General features: G+C 36.4%; 2 protein-coding genes across 2 annotated transcripts; one reads left to right on the top strand and one right to left on the bottom strand.

Annotated features, from left to right (window-relative positions):
- Positions 1-3: 3 nt before the first annotated feature.
- Positions 4-4,820, bottom strand: chrna2a (cholinergic receptor, nicotinic, alpha 2a (neuronal)). The gene is made up of 6 exons (XM_060879522.1): positions 4,690-4,820; positions 4,138-4,280; positions 3,919-3,963; positions 3,592-3,701; positions 1,784-2,858; positions 4-1,202 (listed from the first exon to the last, which is right to left on the bottom strand). Exons 1-6 carry the CDS (start codon positions 4,796-4,798, stop codon positions 1,077-1,079), a joined length of 1,608 nt encoding a protein of 535 aa, XP_060735505.1. The 5' UTR covers positions 4,799-4,820; the 3' UTR covers positions 4-1,076.
- Positions 4,821-8,251: 3,431 nt separating this feature from the next.
- ephx2 (epoxide hydrolase 2, cytoplasmic) lies at positions 8,252-25,712 on the top strand. Its single transcript, XM_060879521.1, has 19 exons — positions 8,252-8,453; positions 8,536-8,620; positions 8,954-9,092; positions 9,232-9,422; positions 9,887-10,009; positions 11,015-11,083; positions 11,263-11,358; positions 11,582-11,660; positions 12,666-12,700; positions 12,789-12,815; positions 15,401-15,486; positions 15,904-16,015; positions 17,025-17,099; positions 20,049-20,091; positions 21,002-21,104; positions 21,294-21,363; positions 21,746-21,826; positions 21,959-22,017; positions 24,175-25,712. The coding sequence occupies exons 1-19, from the start codon at positions 8,356-8,358 to the stop codon at positions 24,257-24,259; spliced, it is 1,656 nt and encodes a 551-aa protein (XP_060735504.1). The 5' UTR covers positions 8,252-8,355; the 3' UTR covers positions 24,260-25,712.
- Positions 25,713-27,354: the final 1,642 nt, after the last annotated feature.

Raw genomic sequence — 27,354 nt, 5'->3', positions numbered from 1 at the left:
TGATTCTCACACAATTAATATTTTTAAAATGTTTGCCATTTTGCAAATCAGTCGTCATCTTTTTTTTTTTTTTTTTTTTACAGAAATGTCACTACAAATAGAGTCACTAAACACACACCAGCAGGGGGAGCGTTAGTCACTCAAACAGTGGCAGCTTAAAGTGCCATTTAAAAATAAAAATACACGATAATATTTATTGTATTTTAACTGTACAATAGATTTACTCACAGAATGATTAAATGTTCTTACATTCTCTTTGACAGGTACACATTCAGAATTCTGAGTTATATAAAGTAAAACACACAGGAAGTATGTTTTTAATTAAATTACAGCACTAACTTGCTCTATTCTCAAACATAGAATTATTCCATTACTAAAAACATCAGTTTTCCACATTGTTCATGACTGCAATTTAATTATATAACTCAAGAAATATCAAACATTTTTCATTGGTTCTTTAAAATGTCTGTGTCCACTAAATGAAGAATGCCTTGTGATGTGATTTGGTCTTGTGATTGCTTTTGAGAGTAAAAAGACACCTTAAACATTCAGTGTAATGTTAACTGCATTACTCCTAGGCAGGGTCAATAATACTTTGTGTCTTTTAGAAAGGTTAGTTTTGCATATTATGCTGAAGGTTGTTCTTTCTGTCTGTGGAAGTAAGAGAGCTTGGAAACATTATTATATGAGGAAATGTCAGCTCATACAATGAGAGGTGAGGAGTGCTGTTCGCACAGGAGTGATGGGGAAAGTCACGCATGAGAGGATCTAAACTATTACAACAATTGAATGTGACCTCAGGTAATACCTGAATGAACCGATATACGCAGACCTACTCATTACATCGCTGACATTGCACCCAAATATCCTCAGTACTGAAAAGGTCTGCAATGTCAGGTTGTTAAAATTCTTTTTAACACAGTGAAAGCAATAACTGAATCCAAAGCCTAAAGCACGAAAAATGAATGTCTCCTTTTAAAAATGCAGCTGTCTCTAGGGCAGGTCTTGGCCCAATTGTACAGGTTGAACATTGCTCAGAGACCCTATGTCATTATCAGTAAGCCCATAGCAAGCAGCTAGATCATTCCCGAGAGCCAGGGAGGCAAGAAGAGGCCAACTGTCCCCAGCAGGCACACAATGATGAACATCCAGAGGAAGATGCGGTCAATCACCATTGCTACATATTTCCAGTCCTCCTTGACCTATGACAGAGGACACAAACCACAAAGCGGATTCCCACTTGGTAAGAAGTGCAAGGCCATGAATGATAAGTAGGCTTTGAGCGAGGCATAGACTATGGAAGTGGAGGTTTTCTTATGAAAGATGTCACTGATCAAGTTAAAGATTAATTAAATCTTATTTATAAAACAGCAGATTTTTTTCATGAAACATCAGTAACATATGGAGGATTCTATATAATATAACAAATAAACAAGTATACGCTACATGAAAAGTGCAGAAGAGTAAAGAAGTGAAAAGGTTCAAATGCTCAAATGCACATTTTTCATTTACAATTAATTTTGTTGTTGACCTTTTAGTGTAAAACAGAAACAGAATATCTGTAAAATGTTCTTATAATTTTTTTTTTAGTTTCTTCATCTGGCAAGTAGGGGCATCCCATGCACCCACACCCAGAACCTACCCTGTAAATTACCTGATTTGTGCAGAAAGTGTTTTATTATTTAGGGAAGCAAAAGTTTCCATTGTATTTTATTAAGAAGTTTCACTGCAACCTACAGCTCATTTAAAAACATTACGGGGTGAACATTCAAAATGTACTCACAGAGAAATCTGTGTCCTCAGCACGCAAGTAATCAGCAATGTATTGCACTCCCTCTAAGGCCTGTAGTAGGCCTGGGGAGTACGGTAATCTCAGCTCAGACTCCAGATGGCTCAGGTTGACAGGTTGTTGAAGGAGGGTTATCCTTTGTCCTTGCTGTTGCAGGTCACACTTTCTCAGTGAGGTCTCAGAGTCAGACAATTTTAAAGATTTAGCAGGAGAGAACAAACAGGTGGCTGCATTGCTCTCCTTATCCCAATGTACACCTACATCCACATCTGTCTCCTGCTGCAGCCAGCTTTTTGAGGTGCTGAGTTTAGAGCACTTACTCTGAGCATGTCTCTTTTCTTGTTGCTGACGGCATGTCTGCCCAGGCTCTGGACGCTTCATAAAGAGAATATGGGGGATGAAGCCCAAGAATACAGACTGAACCCAGCGTGGCATCTTGTGAGTACTGGGAGAGCGGTGGTGCACGTTCAGTACAAATACAGTGATGACGATGGACAGAGTTACAAAAATCATGGTGAAAAGCAGGTACTCTCCAATGAGTGGGATGACCAGAGACGTGGAAGGTATTATCTCAGTGATGAGCAAGAGGAAGACAGTCAAAGAAAGCAGGACAGATATACACAGTGTGATCTTCTCCCCACAATCTGAGGGCAAGTAGAAGACCAGCACTGTCAGGCAGGAGATGAGCAGGCAGGGGATGATGAGGTTTATGGTGTAAAAAAGAGGAAGACGACGGATAATGAAGAAATATGTGATGTCTGGGTAGATTTCATGACAACAGTCATATTTTTTGGTGTTGTATGTACCCACAGCATTCACAATAGCCCATTCCCCACTTTCCCAGTAATCCTTCAGGTCCACAGTTTTCTCGATGCGCTCCAGATCAATTTTGGCTTTGTCATATGTCCAAGAGCCAAACTTCATTTTGCAGTTTTGCTGATCAAAGGGAAAGAACGTGACATCAATGCTGCATGAGCTCTTATAGATAGCTGGAGGCACCCAACGCACTTCCCCAGTGTAAAACAGGTGGGCTTTGGTCATGTGAGTCACAGCAAACTCACCATCTGCACTATGTGAGAAAAATCAACATCAATAGCTATTAGGTAGTGACAAGCTTTGTTCATATTTGCATGTAGAGAATAAGAATTCTTCGAATTCTAACAAGAATCAGAATCCGGTTTATTGACCCTCAAAAGTACAGACATAAAATAACGGCAAAATACATTTAATTTACTGACAATGATAAATAGATATGCAAAAATAAAATGTAATTCACATTTCACAATTAAAATCTAAAGCTCCTCAACACAAATGTAAATAAATGTTTCATGGTTTTTACATGTATTTGTGCTGCTCTCTTCTATCTTGTTCTAATTAGATAGTACTCTAAACAATATGTGCTGTGTTGCAGCAGACGTTGCTTCTGGTATCTGATGTAATGGGACATTAATTCTATTTTTAATAAGAGAGCAGATCTGCTTCACAGATAAAGTCCACAGTTCCGGAAATAGGCATGTCATTAAATGTTTCATTAGTTGCTTTAATAACTACAAAAGTGTTATTCCATGGCTTGTCTGTTTAATTTCACACACTACTGTTACAGAGGGGGAAAAGACATATGAGTGTTGATATAAAACTATATATTTCAAGGTCCAACTACAACTATGATAGAACTTATTTTTATAATTCCTTTTGGAAATCATGTAACTACATACATATATAATACATATTATCTTAAAATATTTTCATAATTACATTGTTATTTATTTTCACAGCACATTTGAAGAGCTAATGAAACTCACTTATTATACAGGACAATATCTGGTACCCATATCAGCTCTGATGGCACCCTGATGGATGTTACGTTGTCGTAATCTGAAGGCTTCCAACGCAGTTTATAGTCATTCCATTCCTGCAGATAAATAAACAGTTAACTTTCAAACTAATGTAATCCATATATAAAATGTATGTCATCTGATGTACATAAAGCATCTCATTAATGATCTCTCAAATCAATAATTTTTAAAACGAAGTACTTTTTTTTTTATTATAACAATGCTTTCCATCACATATTACATTTGTAGTTTGTCTAAAAAATATGAAGAAAAGTCAAATATGAGGTGTACCACCTGCTTGAGCCATACATTTGTGGTCATCATCTGATTTTTCTCATCCTGCCAGGAAACAACAGAATCTGAGTAACTGAATTTAAACAATGGCATAGAAACAGAGACAATAATGTGATGTCACTTTATCCAAATCTTTCACACCACCAATCTACTAAATGTAAGCAACATTAGATTGATTGAATTGATTCTGTTTGTAAACGTGTTGGGGCAAAGACATACCACATCAATCAGCTGAGCAATTGAGAGCCCAAACTTGACAATTACTACATCAGTAATATTCCGCACAGGTCTGGACCACTTATTGTAGGTACTGAAGAGTTTTTTAAAGAGCTTGTCCTCAGCATGTGCATGGGTCCAGTCATCTGCAAAAGATAAATAGGAGCTTTTAAAAACTGGCATCTAAACAATTGTGCAAGTAAATAAGCATTTAACAGGATATATGAAACTGACTGACAGTTTGACATGGAGAATGTAGAATGCTAAAATATATATATACAGAAAAAATATAACTAGGATTATGGTAAATAGCTGGACAGAAGGAAAAGGTAGAGCTCAAGATGTGAAAACAGTCAAGATGTGAAAACAGTCAGACATTACACAAACGTCAAGAAACTTTCTATTCAGTTGAAAAGATTAAACTCAAAGGTTAAGACCTTCTGAAATCCATACAATATCATATCAGATATTTTTCAAGTATATTTTACAAACTCTCTCTCTTACACACACACACACACACACACAAACACACATCAAATATGCAACTCGCATTACCAGCCTCACAGACACAGCAGACCAACGGCGCCAAGAAGAGCAAAAAATCACGTCCCATGTCCTTATCTAGGGTTCGATGACAAGGTTTAAATTGTTGTCCAGATGTCATTTACATGATGTCCTTAGTTGCGCTCTTCAGTTTAAGTGCAAGTGCCTCTGTGGTTGCCAGATACCCCTGACCAAATCTTATAAGCTGCATTAAAACTAATAATTATTTAAAATTTCACAGCGGTCTTAAATATTGTTATAATGCTATTATGGGATCAGTCCAAACAAAGCTTAGAAATGGATTTAAGAGAAGGATTCAAAAACAGTTCGTGCTGGCTTCTCTAATTTATCGCAATTACAAGTGAAAAGCGTGCACTTGGCAACATTCTTCCCACATTTGGCTCTCAACTCACCCGAAGGGAGAAAATTCAGCCAATGAGCTACGAATGCGTTTCTGTATTCTAATTAAGGGGCGGTGTTATGCTTTCTGTGGGATTCCCTATTCAGTGTAAATAGAACTGAAGGCTGTGCTACCTGTTAATCTACCTGACTTTAAATCTTAAATAAGAAACATGGAGTAGATATTGTGATTTATTGTTAGAATTAAAAAAGGTCTACACTGAGAATGCAATTTTTGACCAAGGTGATGATAGTAGGACACGGGTGAGCCTCAGTGGTAGTCTGTTAAAATATTTCACTATTTTTGGTTTATGTTTATTCCTGGTTTATTTCACTATTTTTGGTGAAAAAAAAAACCAATAACCTTTAGGAATTCAGTGTGCTTCTGAAGCAAGACTAACCGAAAAAACAATACAGAAATACACAAGAATACAGAAGTTGTACCTTCAGCCAGCCATCTGAATATTTCTTCCACTGGTGGATACTTGAATAGGACATTAAACCAACCAAGTAAACAAGTAAATGTGGGTTTCCACCTGCATCATTGCTTAGAAAGATCAAACGGTGCTTCTGCCACACCTACCACTTATAAAACAACTTTATGGAATATATAGAAATCTTAATAGCAACAAAATACATGTAAATAAGTATTTTACAAAAAAAAATTATATATCTATCTATCTATCAAAAGTGATGAAATGCACAAATTGAAATATATGTAATTATTGCATGCTGTATTGTATTCTTTCAATGTTCATACAAAAGAAAAACTATTTTTGTAAATGTATCTTAATAAACAAGAGAGCACAGACACTGTTCCTTCTGTAATTCCCCCAAGGCTTTGTTCATTCAGCTGCCTGCTGGGCTCAAATTTGGCATCTCAGCATCATCCGCCTGCTGAGATAATATAATGATGCCTGCTATGCCTTAGTTACTAAATGTGCATGTTCCACACTTTTTCGTTTTAAGAACTAGACGTTTATCTGTATTTTGTAAACTGTAAACTACCAGAACCTGTTTAAAAGCCACTGGTAGACTTAAATTTTTTCCAACTGTTCTTGTGGCACCCGCTTTATGTTAATAAATGTTTTGTTGGTTTCTGTGATGCTAAAGATACAAATAATAAATGAACTTATCCTCAACTTTTCTAAATGTAAAACTTTTAGCTGGTTTAGTTTTAATGCATGTAAATATCATTTCTTCTTATAGTCACCAAAACCTTATAGTTATATCCCCTCTTATATACAAATAGTGCAATAAAAATCAGCTACGGTCAGTGGCTCTAAAGTCCCTGTTGTCTGATGTCCCTCAACTTAGTCACAGAACCATGGTTACATGCATAACCTTCTGGTCTAAATCCTTATGTTTTTGAACCAAACGGTCAGTTTCCTTCTGAATTAGTAAGGTCTATAAAAGCCATCATCAGGGTTCATAGCACATCCTCCACAGTTTAGTTACAGGCATGAATTGGCTTTATAGTGGATTAGTTGACAAAAAAAATAAATATTGATATTGTGATATTGTTCTTTGTTGAGGATGATAATTGCTCCAGGTGTCAATACTGTCATCCACTCAGGAGGAGAAACACTCATACTGCTCTCTATTAAGGGTGAGAATCACTTAACCTGCACATGGGGTGTGATGGGGCATGATGAAGCAAGAGGCCTGAACAATCTGCCATAGGTGGTGAGTGCCATGTAGCCACTTCTCAATTGTCTGGACGTAATACTCCTTGTAGTGCTTCTTGATCTGCATTTGAGTATTACCGTGCAGTCACTTTTTTACCCAGTGGGCTAGTCTGTCAGACATATTGACAGGTTATTAATATTCTGCGGTGCCAATAACTTTACCAGATAAACCAAAAATTCAAGACTCTGGGATCTTGCTCAGAAGGTCAGGGGTTTAAGTCCTAGCATTGCCAAGATGCTGCTGTTAGTCCTTTGAGCAAGGCATGTAACCCTACAGTATCTTCAGGGTTGCTGAATCAGACTCTGTGCTGTAAAACAAACTTCCTAACAAGCTGGAATATGTGACATAAGAATTTCAAAGTAATGTAATGATTATGTGAAAAAAAGACAAATAGATACAGATACTGAATTCAGGGTTGGAGGCAAAATGTCTGACTGGGCATAACAGAAGCTTTAAAATAATTAATATGACAATTATCAAGTTAGATTTTTCTCTCCATTATTATATATAACATCATCATCAAAACTGTGGGACTGTTTAAACATTCAGAGATACAGTAAACATGGCAGAAAAACATTATTCTGCAAGAGTATAAAAAGTCTGTTCCCTGACACAAACACTTCTGTTTCTCACTTTACTTCTAGATGGTTGTAGTGTTGACACATTGCTGTTTCCCCTTAGCACAGTTTTCCCAGAGACTGGGAGTCTCAGTACAAGAGTCTCTTTTGAAAACCACTTTTTTTTTTTATCAACAAGGCCATGTCAGATATGTAAACACCAGTTTTTAAATGCATTCTGTTGCCAATATAATTTGTAAATACCGAAATGGCACAGACTTTTATTATTTATAATAACGAAGTGTGAACTCTCTTGTTGACACATTGTCACTTCTCTTTAACACAACTTTTAACACACACACACATGCACACACACACACACACATGCAGAGTGACTGGAATTGACCTTATGACAAACTGACATATTTCACACTCACAGTATAAGCAGTGCATGAGCTATGTTCTTTTTGGAACAAGCGTTTTTGCTTCAACCTATGTATTCAGCTGGGTGTTGTCTGTATTTTTTTCCATTCAGAAACAAAAAGGATTTTCTAAGGCCTGCTTATTGAAAGGTCCTGAGTTCAAATCCCAGTGCTGCCAAACTGCTTTTCCTAGACTGTTGTGTAAGGCCCTTGATGTTTTGTCACTCTGAATACGGCTGTTTGCAAAATGCCATCACTGTATGATAATATAAGGTGGAAATGTGGAAAACTGGATAATATTTTATAAATCAAGTTGTATGTATTTTTAGTTTTTGTATTGTTTTCATAATATTTATTATGCTTACAGTCCTTACTGGAATCTTTAGTGTTCACATGTTTAGAGAAAGAGTTGTGAAATGTCCGTTTGTCAACTATGGGTATAAGGCTATTCATTGGCTATTATTGCTCCTCCTCTCTTACACATTAATCATGGCACAGTAGTAGTGAGTCTGCTTTCCCATATACTGAGCAGAGTGATTACTTCTGTGCAAGTACTCAGAAACTGTCCTGTTGCTCTTTTATGGTAACTGAAAAGGTAACTTTTTTCCACAATGAAGAAAGCTGTGCTGTTTGGCTTGTGGGGCTGTGTTGTAACTCCTCACCCTCTCCAGCCTTTACACAAATTTAAAGCATGTTCAAACTCTAAGAGGTAGGTGTGTTTTTACATCTCGTTTTGGATTATTATTAAATTCTTAAATCATTTAAATTTTAGCAGGCTGAATTTTTTTTAGGGATTTCATATCAAACTCGAGTGACAAAGAAGGCAGTGAGAATGCTCTTGTTCGTGCTGAACGAGGGATAGTTACCCTTTCTCAGGTAACAACATAAAATTCTCTATTCCTGATCACAATACAAAGTTCAGATAGTTATCATATTTGTTTCAAGGAGAGTTGGAAGGCGTGTTGTCAGATCTTTTCATGGGAAAGTCGCTCAAAGCTGGTTAAAATGTCTCCAGAAGTCAAGTAGTCCAAATGACATAACAGACGAAGTTACATATGGAAAAAAATAGTCACTTGTACACAAAACATGTTACATGATCAGGCAAGATTTTAGGACACTTAAGGACACTAATGTAATAAAATAGAATAGAACAGAATATAGTAGAGTAGAACTGTGATCTTTGTAAGTTTTTGTCTTTGTTGCTTAAAGATGTTTGCAGAGCTGGACTCTGAGTGTGAAAAAGAGGCAGTCAGTGAGAACCTGACAGCCCAAAAACTCTATGATGAGATAACAAAGGTGGAGATTAATAAAAATATCCTTAATATTGCTGCCACACTCCAGAGAAATGGTATGTAAGTTTGTGTGAATAACTGGTTTATATGGAAAAAAATTCTGTTTGTCTTGAATTTTGAGAATATACAGTGGCCTATATTGATATACACTAGACATATACACTTTTCTCTCTCTCGTCTTTTTTCTTCCTCAAGGAATAAAAACTGGTGTTGTGACCAATATCTGGGTTGATGACTCTCCTCAGAGGGACAGTGTTGCTAAGATTCTCTCAGTGCTGGAAAGCTGTTTTGATGTGGTAGTACGCTCTTGCCACACTGGGTCAAGACTTCCTGAACATGAGATATTCCACACTGCCTTGGATACATTGAATGTTAAACCTAACCAGGCATGTACAGCTACCTGGGACACTGCTTTTGAATATAACCATAGACCTATGCATAATGCTCCGTTGTGATATAAATGTGATTTTCGAGTTGTGGTAGTTTTGAGAGTCTCAGATCTAATTAGATATCTCATAAAAACGTACTGTATATCATAGTATATATACTCAGTGTTTCTAATGTAATGCAAAGTCATATCTATCCAGCTTGCTACCATGTTTTATGAACCAGTTGTCTGTCTTTGTGGTCATGTTGCTAACAGTTGTTCATTACTCAGAGGAAGTACAGCATAAATTAAGTAGAGTGTTATGTGCTTGATACTCTACAAAAAATTGAAATCACTAATGCCTATCTGCCTTTAAGAGTATGTCTATTAAGAAACATTAGATTTAGCCCTCCTATTTAATATCATCACAAGCCTCCACTGCATTTGTGAGCATGATAACACGGTTTTGTATTCTTGTTTCAGGCTATCTGGATGGACATTTGTGAGGAAAATGTTCAGGCAGCTGAAAGTTTGGGAATGACAGCTATTAAGAATCCTGATATCAGTGCAGCACTGGTGGAAATAGAGAACTTAACAGGGATAAAGGTAATGAACTTTTATCCTATTTGGTATATGCTTTTCCACTGAATCATCATTTCAGTGCTGTTTGGATAATAAATGAATAAAAAGTTAAAAAATGCTGTCATCCAGGAAGTAGCAGGGCAGAAGTGTTTCTCTTTCAGAATGTAATTGCTTTGTTCTGTGTACTGTATATCAATCCTATCAGATTGGCTTCAACAGGTCAGTAATCTAGACTATGTTATAAATACAATTATCCTATTCACATGACTTTCATAAAGGAATGTTTGAATAGATCTTCTGAGGATAACTCATATTTCTTTCTCTTACATAAAATGATGTAGTGAAGACACTAGTAATAGTTATAGTTATTTTAATGCATAATTATATGGTTTTTCAGTAGAGCATACTCAAAAATGTTATTGCAGGTAATATTCTTAAAATTGTTCTTAAATCACACTATTTACAACACAATTTACAGACATGATACTACCAAATTCCTGGAGCACTTTGTTGTTTGTCAACCTGCTGCCAGAATCACTTGACAATTTTAATAAAATAGATCACATTCTCATCTGAATTATTGACTTCTTGCTAAATTCAAATCATTTCCGAATTAATGGTTGTTACAAATAAAGAGCAACACATTGTAAAAGACACTGTCATTGTGACTCCCATAAATGGCATTTGTAAATTATTAAAAAGAAAATCAATGGCATTGTAAATGAGTGTCATAAAAACATTAGCTTTTATTACCAACTAGGCAATTTAAATCTATAATTCATAATGCCATAAAGGTATTTGTGTATATTCCAAAATGTATATGCTTATCAATATAATGTAATAAAGAGCCTTCACCATCATTCATCCTTAGCAACTTGAAGGACGGGTTTTTAAAAGACTTTTTTAAAAGGGCAGTTATTCAATCACACAATTATATTATATTAAATGTACATGGTCACCAAGAAATATAAAAATCATAGCATTAATAGTTTAGTTTAGTCTATATAATACATTTTGTGAAATGCACAGGTTACCAGTGAACAACAGCCTCCCTGCTGTAATCCTGAAGCGGTCACCCATGGATATGTCACTATTAAGGTAAGGGCAAAAGGTATCCTAGACATGAGCATGTGTCTGCATACACCTATCTATTTACATGCATTATTTGCTGTGTTGTTGTGGAGCTGTAGTCTGAATACAGAAGTGAAGTGTAAAGAAGCAGAGATGACATTGTTGCTTAGCAGGTAAGTAAGTTCTAGTGTCCCTGTCTCCTTTAGCCTGGGCTGAAGAGTCATTTTGTGGAGATGGGGGATGGTCCTCCAGTCCTGCTGTTCCATGGATTCCCAGAAAGCTGGTTTTCCTGGAGATATCAGGTAAAAACAAAAAAAAACAAAACAACAAATACTAATAAAAAAAAAAAAACGCTTAAAAAAATAGATAAAAATTCAAGCTGTGTGCCAGTGATCTAAAGCTTAACAATTCAGAGAATGGACAGTATCCTGGAAGCTTAGAGAAGTGCATTGTTAATGCAGAGCATGTGGGAATGAATGCTTAAATCCAGCACAAGTGCCATTAATTACATTATTCTTTTTTTAGATTCCTGCCATGGCTAATGCTGGTTTCAGGGCTATTGCTATAGACCTAAAAGGTTTTGGTGACTCGACTGCTCCAGCAGGTCAGTTCATATTATACTGCACTGTGCTGTTTAGATATTATTCAGTCTGTCAGAATGATTTTATGTCTTTTCTCTATCATTTCTACCTCTCTTCTCTAGTTGATCCTTTTTTATTATATCTTTATATATTTAAATGTATAATTGAACTGTAAAATTAACACATTAGGGCATCAGAATATGGTTGAGTTAGATTAGAATAAAAATATAACTTTTTCTATGAAGCTATCAAAGTTTATGGTGAGATAAAAAAAAAAAAAAACTCATAAATGCCACCCGCTTTAATTTTTTAAGGTTCTTAATGAATTCCTGATGGGTGAGACCTTTGCTGAGAACAAATCCATATGAAGCAATATTCACTCTTACAAGATGTTCCTTTCTTGTTTTTTTTTTTTTTTTTTTTAAATATATCTCTTTGTTAAAAAGTAAATCTTATGAGAAAGCCTAATCATCATCCCTACCTTATTACATTATTAGTAAACATTATTAACATGAGCATCATCTATGAGTATATCACTTTAATTCTCATTGCTCTTAGTATGCTGCAATTAACACGTGGTGGAATGGTTACACATTAATGTTGATTGCATCAGTGTTTCATGTGAAAGTCATTATTTTTTATCTCAAATTATCTTTCAAAATTCTTTCAGAATATGAGATTCATAATTTTCTAATATTGAAGCTGCTATTTGAGAGATGTATATTTGATTTTCTCCTGTGACACACATTCAATTTAAACATCAGATATAGATGTCTGAGAAAGTGCAACACTTACCTTAATGTATTTTTTTACTCTTGTAGTATGATTTAGGTGCCATGCTGAGAATGAAAATGAGATCTGTGAACTTTTAATACCCTATATGCTGAGTATTCCCTAATGGGATTTTCAGAAATGTTCTATGAAAAAGTTCCTCCAAGCAGTGATTGATTTCTTTGTGGATTTCTTGACATTGAGATATGAAGAGTTAAGCCACGCAGCTCTGATAGCACTCCCAACTCTCTTTGCAGATATTGAGGAGTATTCTCAAGAAAATATTTTACAGGTAAGCAAAGGCACACCGCCTCAACTGTATACACACAGATATGCTGGAAAAATAATTGGACAATGTTTATCTCTCTTGGTGCCTATAGGAACTGGTGACCTTTCTGGATAAAATGGTATGTATATTTCATTTTTTTTCTCTCTTACAATCATTCTCCCAGGTGCCTAAAATCTAACCCTAGTTTCACTTGACACTTCAGGTTGCGCAAGCCAGAGGAAATTCTGTTCCACACATTTACATTTATGAAATATACTTAGCAGATCCCTAGACAGAATAGAAGATGCGAATTAGACCTGTCAAACCCAGCTGCAGTCCTTTTAAAATCAATTTAAATGTATTTCTTCCATGTCACATTGATTTTAATAAGTAAAATGTTTATTTTAACACTTTGACGCATAGTGATATTTTGCTGGGTGAACACACGGACAGTATATGAGATACTACCACTCATTCTGTGTAAAGCTTTCTATATACATTTGTGGGGAAAAAACAGCCCAATGTCAAGTTTCTACCAGCATAATATACTGTAGTGTTGTGGTTATATTCACATTCCTTTTGAAATATCTATTCCTACATAACTATTTCTCTTAAGCCAAATTAGCTGATGTGTTTGGAGCTCTTCTTCGGGCTTATCTTACAGAATAATTTAGTTTTTAGTTAAATTCTGAAATTTGCATGGTGATGCAGATAAGGATTAAACTATGGATAAACATTATGAACCTCATGCCGGTTTCCCTAGCTGTCATTAAACAGAAACAGGCATGCAGCTTTTATTAAAAACAATTCCAATTCACCAAATAAAGAACAGATCAAAAACAGGCTTTGGTCACTCTAGACAACAACAGAATTACAAAAATGGAGAAGGGCTATGCACAAAATTAGGCAAAAAAGTAGGTCTTACAATGAATGGGCTTGGTAACGCCACAGACTAAACAGTACAGAACACAAAAGAAAGAAAGCCAAGAAAACACTGGGGGAGGTGGAGTTTGTATGTTTGCATGCATGACACAAGCAAAACAAGACAGAGTAGAACATTTTTGAAACATTATTAAGTAGAATTATGTAACATGAATTTGATCCACATTCTGATTGCCATGCATGTCAAGATCAAACTGCTATAACAGATAAATAATATTCCACATGTACCCTGGGTTGCCAGTTAAATAATAACAGTAGAAAGAAAGAAGCCTTTTTTGTCAAATATCCATTATAGTACAGTGAAATGCTTTACTTCATATATCCCAGCTTGTTGGGTTCAGAGCACGTGGTCAGCCATGATACAACATTCGCTGGGGCAGAGAGAGTTAAGGGCCATGCTCAAAGGCCCAACAGTGGCAGCTTGGTGGTAAACAACCCAAAGCCTTAAACATTTAATCCACCACTGTCCTGTACAGTATATAGCAACATACATTATGGTGCTTCCCTCAGTCTTTCAGGACAGAATGAATTCTCTGAGGTGTGGACTCTCTTACAGTAGATCCTATCTGTGTTGTGCAGGATTGTTATACAAGGCAAAAAGGTTTTTAGTAGTTGCTGAAAACTGGATGACTGCGCATTTTGTGAACATCTCAAATATGCCTGACAGGGTTGACAACTATAGATATTTTAAGTTAAACTATTTTAATTCACTATCATGTCCATCTTGTTCATAAAGGGCCATAACAGGATGAACCCAGTAAGCAACAAGGCTTAGATAAGTGCTTTTTAGGTATTCTACTCAGACTGCGTTTCAGGAAATCATTCTCACACTTTAAATTGCTGCCTCTGGCATGAATCTTTTTGACCCTTTTTGTTTCCATCATATTATGACCCTTCCATTGGCCCAGATGCAAAATGAACGCTTTCCAAGTGACATGGTTTTTTGCTTGTCTTTTCAAGACAAAACCTAATATTTTACATTGCATACCTGCCTGGATTGCATGCAGTTATTTTATTGCATGATTTATGCTATTATCATCTCATCAACAAGCTATTTCTTTAATGAATAATCCCTTTCTCATCTCATCTTTCTACAAAATCTCTTTTGTAGCAATAAACCACAGAAATCGTTATACATAAAGGATCCAGATGTTGGGAATGTCACATGTATCACCACTCGAATTAATAATTTCACTCGAATGAACAATTTTCTCTGCTTGATTTATACCACAGTAAAATTATGCAGGACTTATATAGAAATATATAGAATCATAAATAGATTTCAGACTGAATTCAGTGGTGAACAGATTAAGGTGATGTTATTAAGTCAACTGGGGATGTTGTCACTCTAGACTGAAGGTGCTAATTATCCTCTCATTATGCAGTGCACTTGCCAGTTTCATGAAATAAATATTTTCCAAAATAAAGTTAATTAAGCCTGTGGCTTGGGGGATTGTTTTTTAATTTGGGCAATGACTGACTACTGGACATCAATACTCCTGCAACTGATTGATAGCAATAGGGGAACTACACTGTGGATGATCCGTGTGAGCTGAACTGTGTACGATGAACAGTGCACTGAATGGGAATAGTTTTTTCTTTTGTTTGTTTTAAAGAAAATGTTTGGTATTGAAACACATATTTTTTAATGATAATTTGACTGATAATTAAAGAGGTTAAAAAATCTACCTTGTTGTGGGACTGATTAGCAAAAAACAAACAGAATCTTGCAGAAAATAATGGTTAAAGGAAGTTAAATGCCATATTTGTTCTTAAACTCAGGGCCTTACTCAGGTTACTGTGGTGGGTCATGACTGGGGTGGTGTGTTTGCATGGAACATGGCTCTTTATTACCCAGAGAGAGTGAGGTATGTAGTTCTTACTGTCAAATACACAACTCTAACCATCTTCACCCACAACACCATTATTTCAGAATAACCTGTCCTAGTCTTTACTCAGTTTAGATAGCATGTTACATATTTAGCAAATTCTGGGGAGGTCATGAGCTTAGCAGTTCAAATAAGCTTTTTTTTGTAGATACATAATTTCAAAAAGAACGGTCAGTTGTTCCTCCAGGGGAACTCCTTAAAGGTCCCATGTTGTACCCTACAACTGATTATGTTCTTATCACAGAGGTATAACAAGGTATCTTGTAAGATGTAAAAAAAAATACCCATCAAATTACACGTTTTTTCTTATAAACATTATTAATTCAGGCTCAGCTGACTTTCACTCCATAGCTTAACTGTGGAAAAATATTTAACAAATATCCTTTCTGTCTCAAGGGCTGTGGCTTCCCTCAACACTCCTCTTTTCCCTGTGGATCCAAACAAACATCCAATGCAGACAATTAAGTCTATGCCAGTATTTGAATATCAGATCTACTTCCAGGAGCCAGTGAGTGACATATTCGCTTTTGCTAAATTATTCAGTGTCCATAAATTTTTGTTTTAATCGAATGTTATTGCATTGTATATTACTATTTTAAAAAGATCATCTGATATATGCAATACATTCATGCAAACACTGCTGAATGGAAGCAAAACAACAGCAAACCTTTTTTAATTGTTGTGTATTTGTTGTTGTTGTTGGTTAATATTTATCACAAAACTCGAACACATCAGTAACACAAACTTTCAGGCAATTCAGAACAAAGAATATGGTAATCCTCTCACTCTAAGTGGATGTGCCATTGTAACTTCCTGTTTAGACATTTCTGAAGGCTATGGTTTCTGTAGCAATTCTGTAGCAATTTCTAGCTCTGACAAAGCTGAAGCTAGTCATCAGGCATGAAATGAATTATGCACTGAATTATCATTATGCATGTTGTTAGTATCCTGAGAATTGAGAGTTTGTGTTTAAGTAGACTGTCCTTCTAAGAAGAATAAATTTCTTATCAGAGTGACATTTTAGTCTGTATTATGAAAAGAATTAGCAGTCCAATAGTGTTGTGACAAGTACACCAAATTGTGTGATCATATGGGGCAGATAAGCATTTTGGGAATAACTGGAGTTTAAGTCAATATATTTTCATTCAATGCTAAGTGCACTGTATTGAAGCCTTTCTTCTCATACATTACAAGAGCTTGTGGGCCTGAAAGTTTGAGTGTGCCACCAGTAATAAGTAAAATACAAGTAAAACATTTTATAATTGAAAAATGTTATTAAAATATTTTAATTGATCTTGTAAACTAACTTGACTGTATGCTAGAGTAGGACTGTTATCTTACCTGAATGCTTGTTTTCATCCACAACACATTTTGTTGATAACAAAATGTCAAAGGATCATTTATGATAAAGTAGCATTTAATATAAAACTTTTGAGTTTGAATATTTTTGAAGGCATGCTATTATCTGAATAAAGCTCAGCTGTTAATGGGAGACTGACATGTCTCTGTTTCTCCAGGGTGTAGCAGAGGCTGAGCTGGAGAAGAATCTGGAGAGAACTTTCAAACTGCTGTTCACTGCTAGCTATGAGAATGTAAGTGACAGTTGTAAGTTGCTACTGAAATACACTGCCTTTAATAAATTAGCATAGGTAGCATTTGCATATACTATATTTTCAATGTGTCTCTTAAAGACTATTTTGTAGTTTTAGAGTTTTTGTAGGGCTTTCTTTTTTCTTCATTTGCTGAATATCAAGATCATGAAACATGATTAGTACATAAAATCAGCATTTTTATATGTATTATTATATTTGAGAAAATCGAAGGTCTCTCGTATCATGCTTCATCATGTCTGATATTCACTCTTTACAGTCCTGCACATTTCCATGTTTTATTATGATTTCCCTGAATTAAGGTCACAGTCACAAAGACTTTTTGGTATTCATCAAAAAAGGGCCTGTAGGCATTGATTTAACAGAGAAAGTGAGATTTCAAAGTAATGGTAAAAAGCATCATTCTTCAAGGTCAAAGTTAAGGAAGATGAGGATACAAATTAATTCAGTTGTCAGTTCGCAACCATGACTGTAGGATCCAGGGCTGAAAATCTATAAGGGCATTACAGGGCTAGCTTTGGCTTGGCATACTGATTGTGTGCACATGTCTGTTGGATGAGCACACACTATGTACTTTTCACCTTAAATGGATACCAAAATTAGTCTAATTCAATTTAGTCTAACATTTAATTTAATGCATATTTAATGCATTAGCATATATGCTTCTAACATATCTGTGAGGTAAAACTGTGCAGTGGCTTATTTGCTGTAGAAAAACTAAAACATTACAACAGGTGACTTGTGCAATGTACTGTATTTTCATATGAGCTGCCCTGGTGAAGCTTTGGCATTTGACTGCATATTATGACAGTCTGTGTTGACATCTGACTGTTAAGACACCCTCTGTTATCAAACCAGTTGCTTGCACTTCCTACCCAGACAGACGACAAATACTGCTGACAGTGTATGTTGCACAAATGTCAGCTTTTAAGCAATTAGGCCTTTAGCAAGGACGCTTAGTCAAATCCTAAACTCAGGAATTGTTGCTTATTCAAAAAAAAAAAATACATAAATGCAATCTTCATCTTACCTGTTTCTCAGAAAAACATCTGAAAATGATGAGTAGTTTGAAGAAAAGTAAAACATGTCTGCATGCATACAAATTGTCTTTGTGAATTTTTGAGAGTACATGCAAATCAATACCTTTATAACACGTGGGTATTTTCAGGTTTTCTATAGATTTCCAAGGTTTATTGTGACCATCAAAAAGCCACACTGATGGAGATCAAAGTGCTAGGTTGCTGTGCCTGAGTGACTTGGAATTTCTAATGAGGACTGGTTAAAGGCCCTTCACCTGAGCCTCTGCTCCTGGACTAATGAGTCACTCTTGGCCAGCTCATCACTCAGCCCAGCTAAGACAGCTATAGCACATCCTAATGACTGTGTGGACCAGGAGTATTTGGCATTGGCATGGGCCCTGCTCTGATGCTTGCTTTTTATCCCCACACTTGCTTGTGTCAAATAGAGAAAATCATGCACTCACAGGAAGAGGGGGGGCCTCAGAGGAATACCCTGCAGTAATTGCAGTAGTGTCCACTTATCCTCCCACACATATGCTGCATCCATAAATGGAATTTAATCCACAACAGGGTAGATTGCTGGTAGAGCAGAAATTCCAGAATGGATTTCTTTATTTATTTTTTGTCTGTTTATTTTGAATCCTCATAATAATTTGGCATAATATGACAAAATACTAATACAGTGATGTCTAAGAACAATGAAATCCAGATATCTGGCAGATCAGTCATATAGTTTTCAAATAATATTCAGTGTGCACTTCAGATGGTGAAGCTCAAAAGGTGAAGCTGAAAAACTACACATTTTCCCCCCAAACATTTCTAATATCATGAGGTTAAGGCTTATCAGTAAATTATTTAAAATTTTAAATAAAAATATAATCTTATGAGAAGTCACAGCAGTAATCTGCTAATCTAAAATAGTAATTAAATAGTATTAAGTAATTAAGTAGTTTTTAAGTAATAGTAATAGTAATAGTTATTAAGTAATAATAATTAAATCTATTGATTTAAAAAAGAAAAAAAAAGAAAAAATGCAATCTTTGAAGAAGTAATGCAATTTTGACAGTGTACAGTGGCATTATATCAATAGTGACTCATACTATAACGAGATATCAAACTATTCAGTGATTTTTTTTTTTATAAATCAAGATATTTTGTGAAATATGTATTTCAATGCAGCATAAACCTCACAGGATATGTCTAAATGACACAGTGTATCCCAAAACATAAGCCATGAGCACAGGTACACAGGTGCCTTTCCTATTGATGGTTGCCAAACAAAGGTATAGAAATTAGTGATGAAATTGGTAAGCTTTACACTTATTATCACTAATTAAATAACATTAACTCCCAATTGTTCTGTGAGGACTGTGATTGGGTGATGAAAACAAGTGAGAAAACTACATTGTAAAGTAATTATATTTAAGAGGGGTATGGATATATAATGCTTGAGCAGTATATCGGAGTGGATTACATTTTAAGGTGGGTTGCAACTGTCTCAAGATAGCTTTCAAATAGGGATGGACGGGATTGAAGGAACATGGAGCCAATGTTGCTCCTGCTACATCACAGGGCAGTTTAACATATCCATATAAAAGCATCGTGTTAGTCCTGCATGATTGATGAATGAGAGAGACATTTTCCCCAACCAGAGATTTTTGAGACAGTTATGGCATTGACTGGGTTCAAACTCACAAACTCCTGCTACAGCACTTCCTGGAAAAGGAACTCATTCTTTTTAAAGTAAAACCGCTATTAGAGTTTTTGCTGTTATTTTTCCAGGTGTGCAATACATTTAAAAGAATTGTTTGTAGTTGTATTTCAGTTGCTCTACGGTAATGACTGAATACATGGAGCACTCAGCATACTGTGTTCCAACCCCTTTAATTGTGTAATGTGTGATATGTTACAGGATACACATCCTCAAGTCGATTTGACTGGAGTTTGCAAGAGAGGTAAAAAAAAATGTGTGAAAACTCTGTATATGTATTTTCAAAATGAATAAATTGTTTAGATCCATTTCCCAAAACACTGACATTATTCTCAAATATTGACTCAAAACTGTGAGTGCCGTTGTGCATAAAGCTAGCTCTATAAAAGATGGTTGGTGTGAGTTGGCCGTTCATTGTCCAAGTTCACTAATACTCTTGTGGCTAAATTGGCACATAGCCACATTATGTAGGATGTAGGACTGAAAACAGGTATGGGAAGTAAATTGCTAATGTCCTTAGATATTTATTTATTTGAATGGTTTTCCACCCAATAACAACTAGTGAAATTCCTACCACTTTATTATTTCTTTTCACTTGAGGAAAAGCAAGGACTGCAAGCTCCATAACCAGATGTCATTACAGGTGGCAATAGTTGTGCAGCCAACACAGCAGAGGATTGTTTATAGTGTATATAATATGCAAGAAGGTTTCTTCCTCTTCCTCTTTCATTTACAATACAAAACATCAGGTGTGAATTTGATGCAGTGTTGCCCAGTGATACCTCAATCATCTTATCCATTACAGACTGAACTCTGAAGCAAAATAGCCAAAGCAAGAGTGAAGTTATACTGAATATCAGCACAGCTGTGAGGTAACCTGTGAAGATATTCAGTATAACACAGCCTGGTGTATAATATTGCTTTAGTTTGCTTTAGGTTTATAAATAACAAATTGAGTATCTGACATTTCAGACACAATATGGTCAAATAATTACATTTATTTTCCCTCTGTGAACCTCTGTGGAATAGAGACTGAGAGACTATGAAATGCTTTAGATGGATTGTCCGCATTGATCATTTTGGAATATTATGCCATACACTATGTACTAATTACAACTGGCAATTAAATATTACTTATTTTTATTATCCATTAGGTGGTCTGTTTGTAGGACTGCCAGAAGAAGTTCCAAGAAGTGCTATTCTGAGTGAGGCAGAGCTGCAGTATTACGTCCAGCAGTACAGGAAAGGTGGCTTCAGGTACACAGGGACAGGAGCCATGTAGAATTTAAATACAGGATTACATTCTTTAAGAATGTATGGTTTTACATCAAAAAGCTAAACTTTCCCTTGGAATTGTTCTTTTTTGTAAATTAGAAATTTCTAGTTTCACTAATTGTGCATAAACATATTTTCCACGTTTGTACTAAAAAAACCTTTGTGTCCAAGGGGGGCTCTGAATTTGTATCGGAACGGAGAGAGGAACTGGCGCTGGATGTGTTCGAGGCCAAGGGGCAAGGCAAGTGTGTGCCAGTTCCTGTAGCTGTATTCCAGCTTTGTGTTTCTGCCAGGAAACTGTGGCTCTAACACCACACTGTCGAAAACATCCCACTCTTCTGCTCCTCTGTAAACTCATCCAGCATCAAGTCCAGTCATACACACTGGACACAGCAGATGGCCTGCGCTGTCTATTCCCTAACATCTGCTCCTGAGAGGCCTGGGATGAAGTGCTCTGCTGCCCAGGCTTCCTTTCTGATAAACATATCTCTTCATGTAGAGGCTGACCTCACTTGAGTTTTGCTGTGCAGTGATGTTCTGGAATTAGAATGAATTGTTTTTATTTTTGCTTAGTGATGATGTTTAGTTTAGAGATCGTCACAAAGATGTTTTTTGTTATTTAGATCCTAATGCCAGCTTTGATGGTGACTGCAGGGAAGGACAAGGTGCTTCTGCCCAGTTTTTCCACTGGCATGGAGAAAATAGTAAGACTGCCATTCTAGTTTTTTTTTGATAACTTTTTATGCTTGGATATACAACACAATGAACACAGTAATCTAGCATTATTCAATGCTACTTCAGAGTCTTGAATGATTTTTTTTGTGTTGAATTTTAAGATTCCCAAGTTATCAAGGGCTCATATTGAGAACTGTGGACACTGGACCCAGATGGAGAGGTAAATTGTTCCTAATTGCTGTTATGTAATTCAGTAATGATTAAGAAGCTGATGCTTCTTCTCAAGCTTACATGATTACATGAATTTTATTCGTTTGACCCAGTGCTGCTTTTTTATCTTATATTAGTTCTGATAATATTAGTTCTGCTTATTTTAACTAAGATTCTTTGAAAGTGTAATAGTAATATTCATGAATTTGTCTAACATGGGTTTATATCCTGAATGATTTTTCTTCCAGTTTTAAAGGAATGTGTATGATTATGATAAGCGTAGATCCATGTTAGGGTTATTCTTTTGGGGGTTCTGTGAACTCACTTAGACTGATCAAAGTGTAATTAAAATTCCTTCTGCTGTCCCTACAGTTAGATTAGCAGAAACAGTGACAAAGGCCACAATTACAAAGGTTAAACACACAGATGTGAATATTTTAATATATGAAGAAAGTAATTTCTCGAGACAGTGCTGTACTGAGCCTTTGCTGTTTCAGGATTTCTCAGAACATGATGTCTGATTAGGACATCCTCTGCACTGACTGACAAATTTAGAACCTAATTCAGCTATCAATCTGACCCAAGACACACCGCTTAAGCAGCTCACTAGCCATAAGTGCCTTTCACCAGTGACAAATAAGGACACGACTCAGCTAAAATCAATGATTCATAAGCTGACTGTACATGTCAGAGGCCCAAGTCTTTCAGCACCACCTGCTTATTTTCCAAAGACCACCTTCCACCTTTCATATCAGAGGAGGGTAACGATATTGTTTCCACAGCTACATCAGGAAGATTCTTCCAGGCTGATATAATGACAACCAATTGAACCTTGCATGCTGTTGATATCAGATGATAACAAATTTGTTCTGAACCTAAAACAGGACAGACGTGTGAAGATAGACTCCACAGATCAAAATATAGGTTGTCTGCAACTTCTGCCCTTTTTCACAAAAGGTTATTGTGGTTTTTGTGCAATTCTCAGAGACTCAAAAGTTCATTAACTATAGCTAATAGCTAACTATAGCTAACTATAGCTAATTTTCTGTTTACAGTAAGACACAATCAGCAGAAAATGAGATGCAATTTTTTATAAAGAGAGAGAAAGAATAAACATTAAAAACAACAAATATGAAAAAATCTACTCAATATGTTACTTTACAAATGTCAACCTAATGGGAGAAACCCTGATCAGATCCTACAGAATAACAGTTCTGCCAGAACAATACAGTGTAAAAGCATTCCACTCAATGACAAACCTGTAAAACATAGAAAAGCTATACTGCACAGCAAAGAGCAAACTGTAGAGGGTTTAAACAGTTCTTAAAGAACATTACTTCCTGCATGATGTGTCATATTTTGCAAGAAGGTTCCAGGAAGAGCTGTATGTATGACAGCAGTATTCATAGCAGTGGCTGTGCCAAAGGTTACTTGTTTGTTATACAATCATAGTGCATTGTTAGTAACATCATTATCATCTAAGAAGAGATTCTGAACAGCTCAGAATCTTTGTAAGTTTTAAAGTAGTTTTGATACATGTATTTTAGTTATTTTTCAGTTATTGCTACAGTTCTATATGTGTATTTTAGTTATATTTCAGGTTTTCTTGGTCTAATCATAGGAGGTGCTAAAACCCTAGTTTCCTGCTTGAAGAGTTGAAACCTTTTGTGTCCTGTTACAATGGTGGCAAAAAACCATGTCCTGTTACAATGGTGGCACCAGAGTGCAATTTATCTTGTTTTGGTTCATTTGCACTGTGAGGCATAGAGACAAATCTTTGCTTTTACAGATTGTTTGGCTGACTGACCAAAGCAAAAATCCCTAAGATCCATTAACCTCCAACAAGTTTGAGTTAATTAACACACTAAACAAACATGTTGGTCTACCAGTTAGGATGTGGGAGCATATTTTTGATCAGACATATATCTGTTGGCTGGCGTGTCCAAGCAGGTAGAGGCTTCCTAAGAATTACCCTGGATTGTTGACAATTTAATATGACACTTTTGTCTGTTTTTTTTTAAATTGTTGTCAGACTTGTTACCAAGACAAATGCGTAGCTCAAATCTTTGTTCAAAAATACAGATTAGCCCATATAGATTGGATATTATGATGATGATGATTCTTCTTTTATTATTATTATCATTGCTGTTGTTGTTTTTCTCATCAGACCTGCTGAGACCAACAAAATTCTGATCTCCTGGCTGAAAGAAATACACCAGGAAAACTCAATTCCTTTCTTTCCAAAGCTATAACGTTGTTACAATATCATTGCTTAAGACTGAAAGCTTAGAGGCTAGATACCTACAACTGGGAATTGTTTTTAATGCTTTTTACTATATCACACCTTGCAAACCTTTATTTTTTTAAATCTTTATACAAGACAAAACAATAAATGACTGTATGTTTGTAATAAACAGCATCTTCAAATGTGTGTATAACCAGCTATTCAAGGAGATGCACATATTGCTTTCCTGATAAACCCAAAAGTATTAGTCCTGCTCCAGCTTTACATCAAATCCAGCAATCATTTAAAGCTTTCACTATTATCAGGACTGGAAATGAGACAATGGCTGTCATTTCCTTAGGCGTAGCTTTGATTAGACAGTCATGGAAACCAGCCTCTAAGAACACAGTGCAGGTCTCTTGTTAAGGGATGTTGATTAGTGTGACCTGAGCCTGGCCTTTTTAATCAAGTGAGGAGAATTAAAAAAGGGCCAAAGGTAGCACTAGTCTCTCTAGAAAAATAAAAACACATCAAAGGAAATGGCTTGTGGTTGAAGATTTACTTAATTTTAGTGCATTCATGGTTACTTTTAATAATGCTACTGACTCAGGAAACAATGCTGAATTCAAATGTATGTACTTTCCTCACTTACAGTTATTTTGTATAATAAGAAAAATATGGCCATTGTATCATTTATGTTTTTGTACTTTGAATACATTTCGATTTAGGATTAGGTTTGGATATGAGATGATAGAACATAATTTCACCTTCATTTTTTCATAATTTCATTTTCTGATATTTACATCTTATGGTGTTAAACAAATTAGATCATAGCACCTTTTGTTGGAACCCACCCATTATTCATATGATCAAAAATGTTGCCCAGGTGTATCCTGTTAAACTGATTAAACAGTTAATAGCTCTGAATGTTTGCTTATGGTTTGAGTCTTGGGTTTTGTCTGTGAAAACTACATTTCTTAAAAAGGAAAAATCAGCATGAATACCAGAGAACTAGCCATTTCAAAGCTGTGTGTGTGTGTGTGTGTGTGTGTGTGTGTGTGTGTGTGTGTGTTTTTGTGTGAATGCTTCCCTGCAATAGTTTGTTGTCCCATTCAAGATGAATGCTCTACAACTAAATGTTAAACACACACCTGCTAATAAACTGATCATTTATTGTATGATTTAGCAAATACAATTATCAGAGATGACGTTTGAGAATTTGAAAGCAATCCCTCATGTTGGATCCAGGGTCCTTGACCAGGAGAAGTGGCTACTAAAAATGAATAAATAAATAAATAAATAAATAAATAAATACGTCCTGTGTTTTCACAACAGCATACACATAGTCTGAAATGATTTGGACCCAGTATAACTTGGTCCAAAAGAAATCTATGTAAGGACAACCCTACAGCTTCCACACAGAGGTGTCTGATGCTTAGTTTCTCATTCTGCTAAGGATGAATAAAACGATATCATCAATATTTTCTTGGTATGTTCATGTTTATGTTTTATGTGTAAATGTGCTTTGAAAGAAGCCTTTGAGCATTTCTGGAAGAAGGATATAAGGTGAATAAAACCACTTGTGTGAATCAGTTTCTTGGGAGAGTCTGTGCCAGTGGTTGTTCGGCTCAGTTAAGGTTCTGGATTGTTGATTGGAAGGTCAGGGTTCAAGCCGCAGTATTCCAACATTGCCACAGTTGGGCCCTTGAACAAGGCCCTTAACCCTCTCTGGTCTAGTGGCACTGTGTCATAACTAGCCCTGAGCTCTGACCCCAATTTTCTATCAATCAGGGATATACATTGAAAAACATTTAACAGTGCTTAAATAAATGTGACAAATAACGTCTTGTTTCTTTTTTTCTTTTTCAACTACATCTGATATCCTTGTGCCATCATCTGTTAATCATCATCTGTTAATTAAGAGTTTCCCATTGCAATTATACAACTAATTAAAATGAAACCCATCACTTTTGTTTAAGCTGAAATCCAAAATTTCTTGTTATTTTTAATTAATGTTAGCATTATCAGTGTCACGCTCAGAGAGCAGACACACTAACAATCATGCTAAACACTGAACTGAATTTTCATCATCCGCTAAATTACCTTCTCTGGCAAGACAATAATCATTTATTTGTTTTGCATTATTGCATTATCTCTGGTAGCCTCTACGCTGTATTTCACTTCTTCCCTTATCACTACCAATTGCTTTATGCCTTTGAGCTGTATACAGTATATGACTGAATGTAATTGTCACGATGCAGGACAGAGGCGAGTGAGGATCCAAATGCAGTTGAAATGTTTTAATAAACCAAGACAAGAAACAGATAACAGACAGGAAAAACTAGGCAACACACAGAGCTAACGGGAAACAGGAACACAAACATAGACAACGACTAGCAACAGGGAAGTGAGCAAACAGAGTATATATAACTGACAGGAACCAATGACAAAGCAGAGGCAATCAGAGACAAAGACAACACACCTGAAGGAGAGATGGAGTTCAATTAATGTCCGTGGTAACCAATGAGTGGGCGGAGCAAACAATTAACAACAGGTAAAGACAGCAGACAGAAACAGGGCAGAAACCCAGACAGACTCATTACAGAACCCCCCCCTACGAGCGGCTTCCAGACGCTCACAAGGCCGCAGAAAACAAGTCCAGGAGGGCGGAGCGAAGGCGCAACAGGGTGGAAGGGTGGGTCGAGTTCGTGTAGTGGTGAGGCTGACCGGGCAGGTGGCCAGGGCGGAGCCGGCGGAGCAGGTGGCCAGGGCGGAGCAGGAGGCCAGGGCGGAGCAGGAGGCCAGGGCGGGGCCGGCGGAGCAGGAGGCCAGGGTGGTACAGCATGCGGCGCCAGAGACCATAGCAGGACTGGAGACCAGGGTGGTACCACCGGTCGAGCCAGAGACCATAGCGGAGTTAGCGGCCAGGGTGGTGCTGCAGGTGGAGACAGAGACCAGAGCAGAGCTGGAAGCCAGGGTGGTGCCACAGGTCGAGCCAGAGCCCATAGCGGAGTTGGCGGCCAGGGTGGTGCTGGAGGTGCTCTGAACCTATAAGTAGCGACAGGAGAGGGAGAGACTGACAGAGACAGGGAGACAAAACTAGGGACTGACAGAGCAGATAGG

Source organism: Tachysurus vachellii, chromosome 10 (assembly GCF_030014155.1).
Source record: "Tachysurus vachellii isolate PV-2020 chromosome 10, HZAU_Pvac_v1, whole genome shotgun sequence".
Lineage (NCBI taxonomy): Eukaryota > Metazoa > Chordata > Actinopteri > Siluriformes > Bagridae > Tachysurus > Tachysurus vachellii.
The sequence above is the reverse complement of the archived record's forward strand: the minus strand, read 5'-3'. Positions and strand labels throughout refer to the sequence as shown.

Coding starts and splice junctions, on each gene's coding strand:
- chrna2a (XM_060879522.1), bottom strand. CDS start 4,798: ATGACATCTGGACAACAATTTAAACCTTGTCATCGAACCCTAGATAAG. Junction 4,281..4,689: donor CTGCTGTGTCTGTGAGGCTG/GTAATGCGAGTT, acceptor TATCTTTTGCAG/ATGACTGGACCCATGCACAT. Junction 3,702..3,918: donor CAAATGTATGGCTCAAGCAG/GTGGTACACCTC, acceptor ATTTATCTGCAG/GAATGGAATGACTATAAACT.
- ephx2 (XM_060879521.1), top strand. CDS start 8,356: ATGAAGAAAGCTGTGCTGTTTGGCTTGTGGGGCTGTGTTGTAACTCCT. Junction 11,661..12,665: donor TGACTCGACTGCTCCAGCAG/GTCAGTTCATAT, acceptor CTCTCTTTGCAG/ATATTGAGGAGTATTCTCAA. Junction 17,100..20,048: donor TCACTGCTAGCTATGAGAAT/GTAAGTGACAGT, acceptor GATATGTTACAG/GATACACATCCTCAAGTCGA.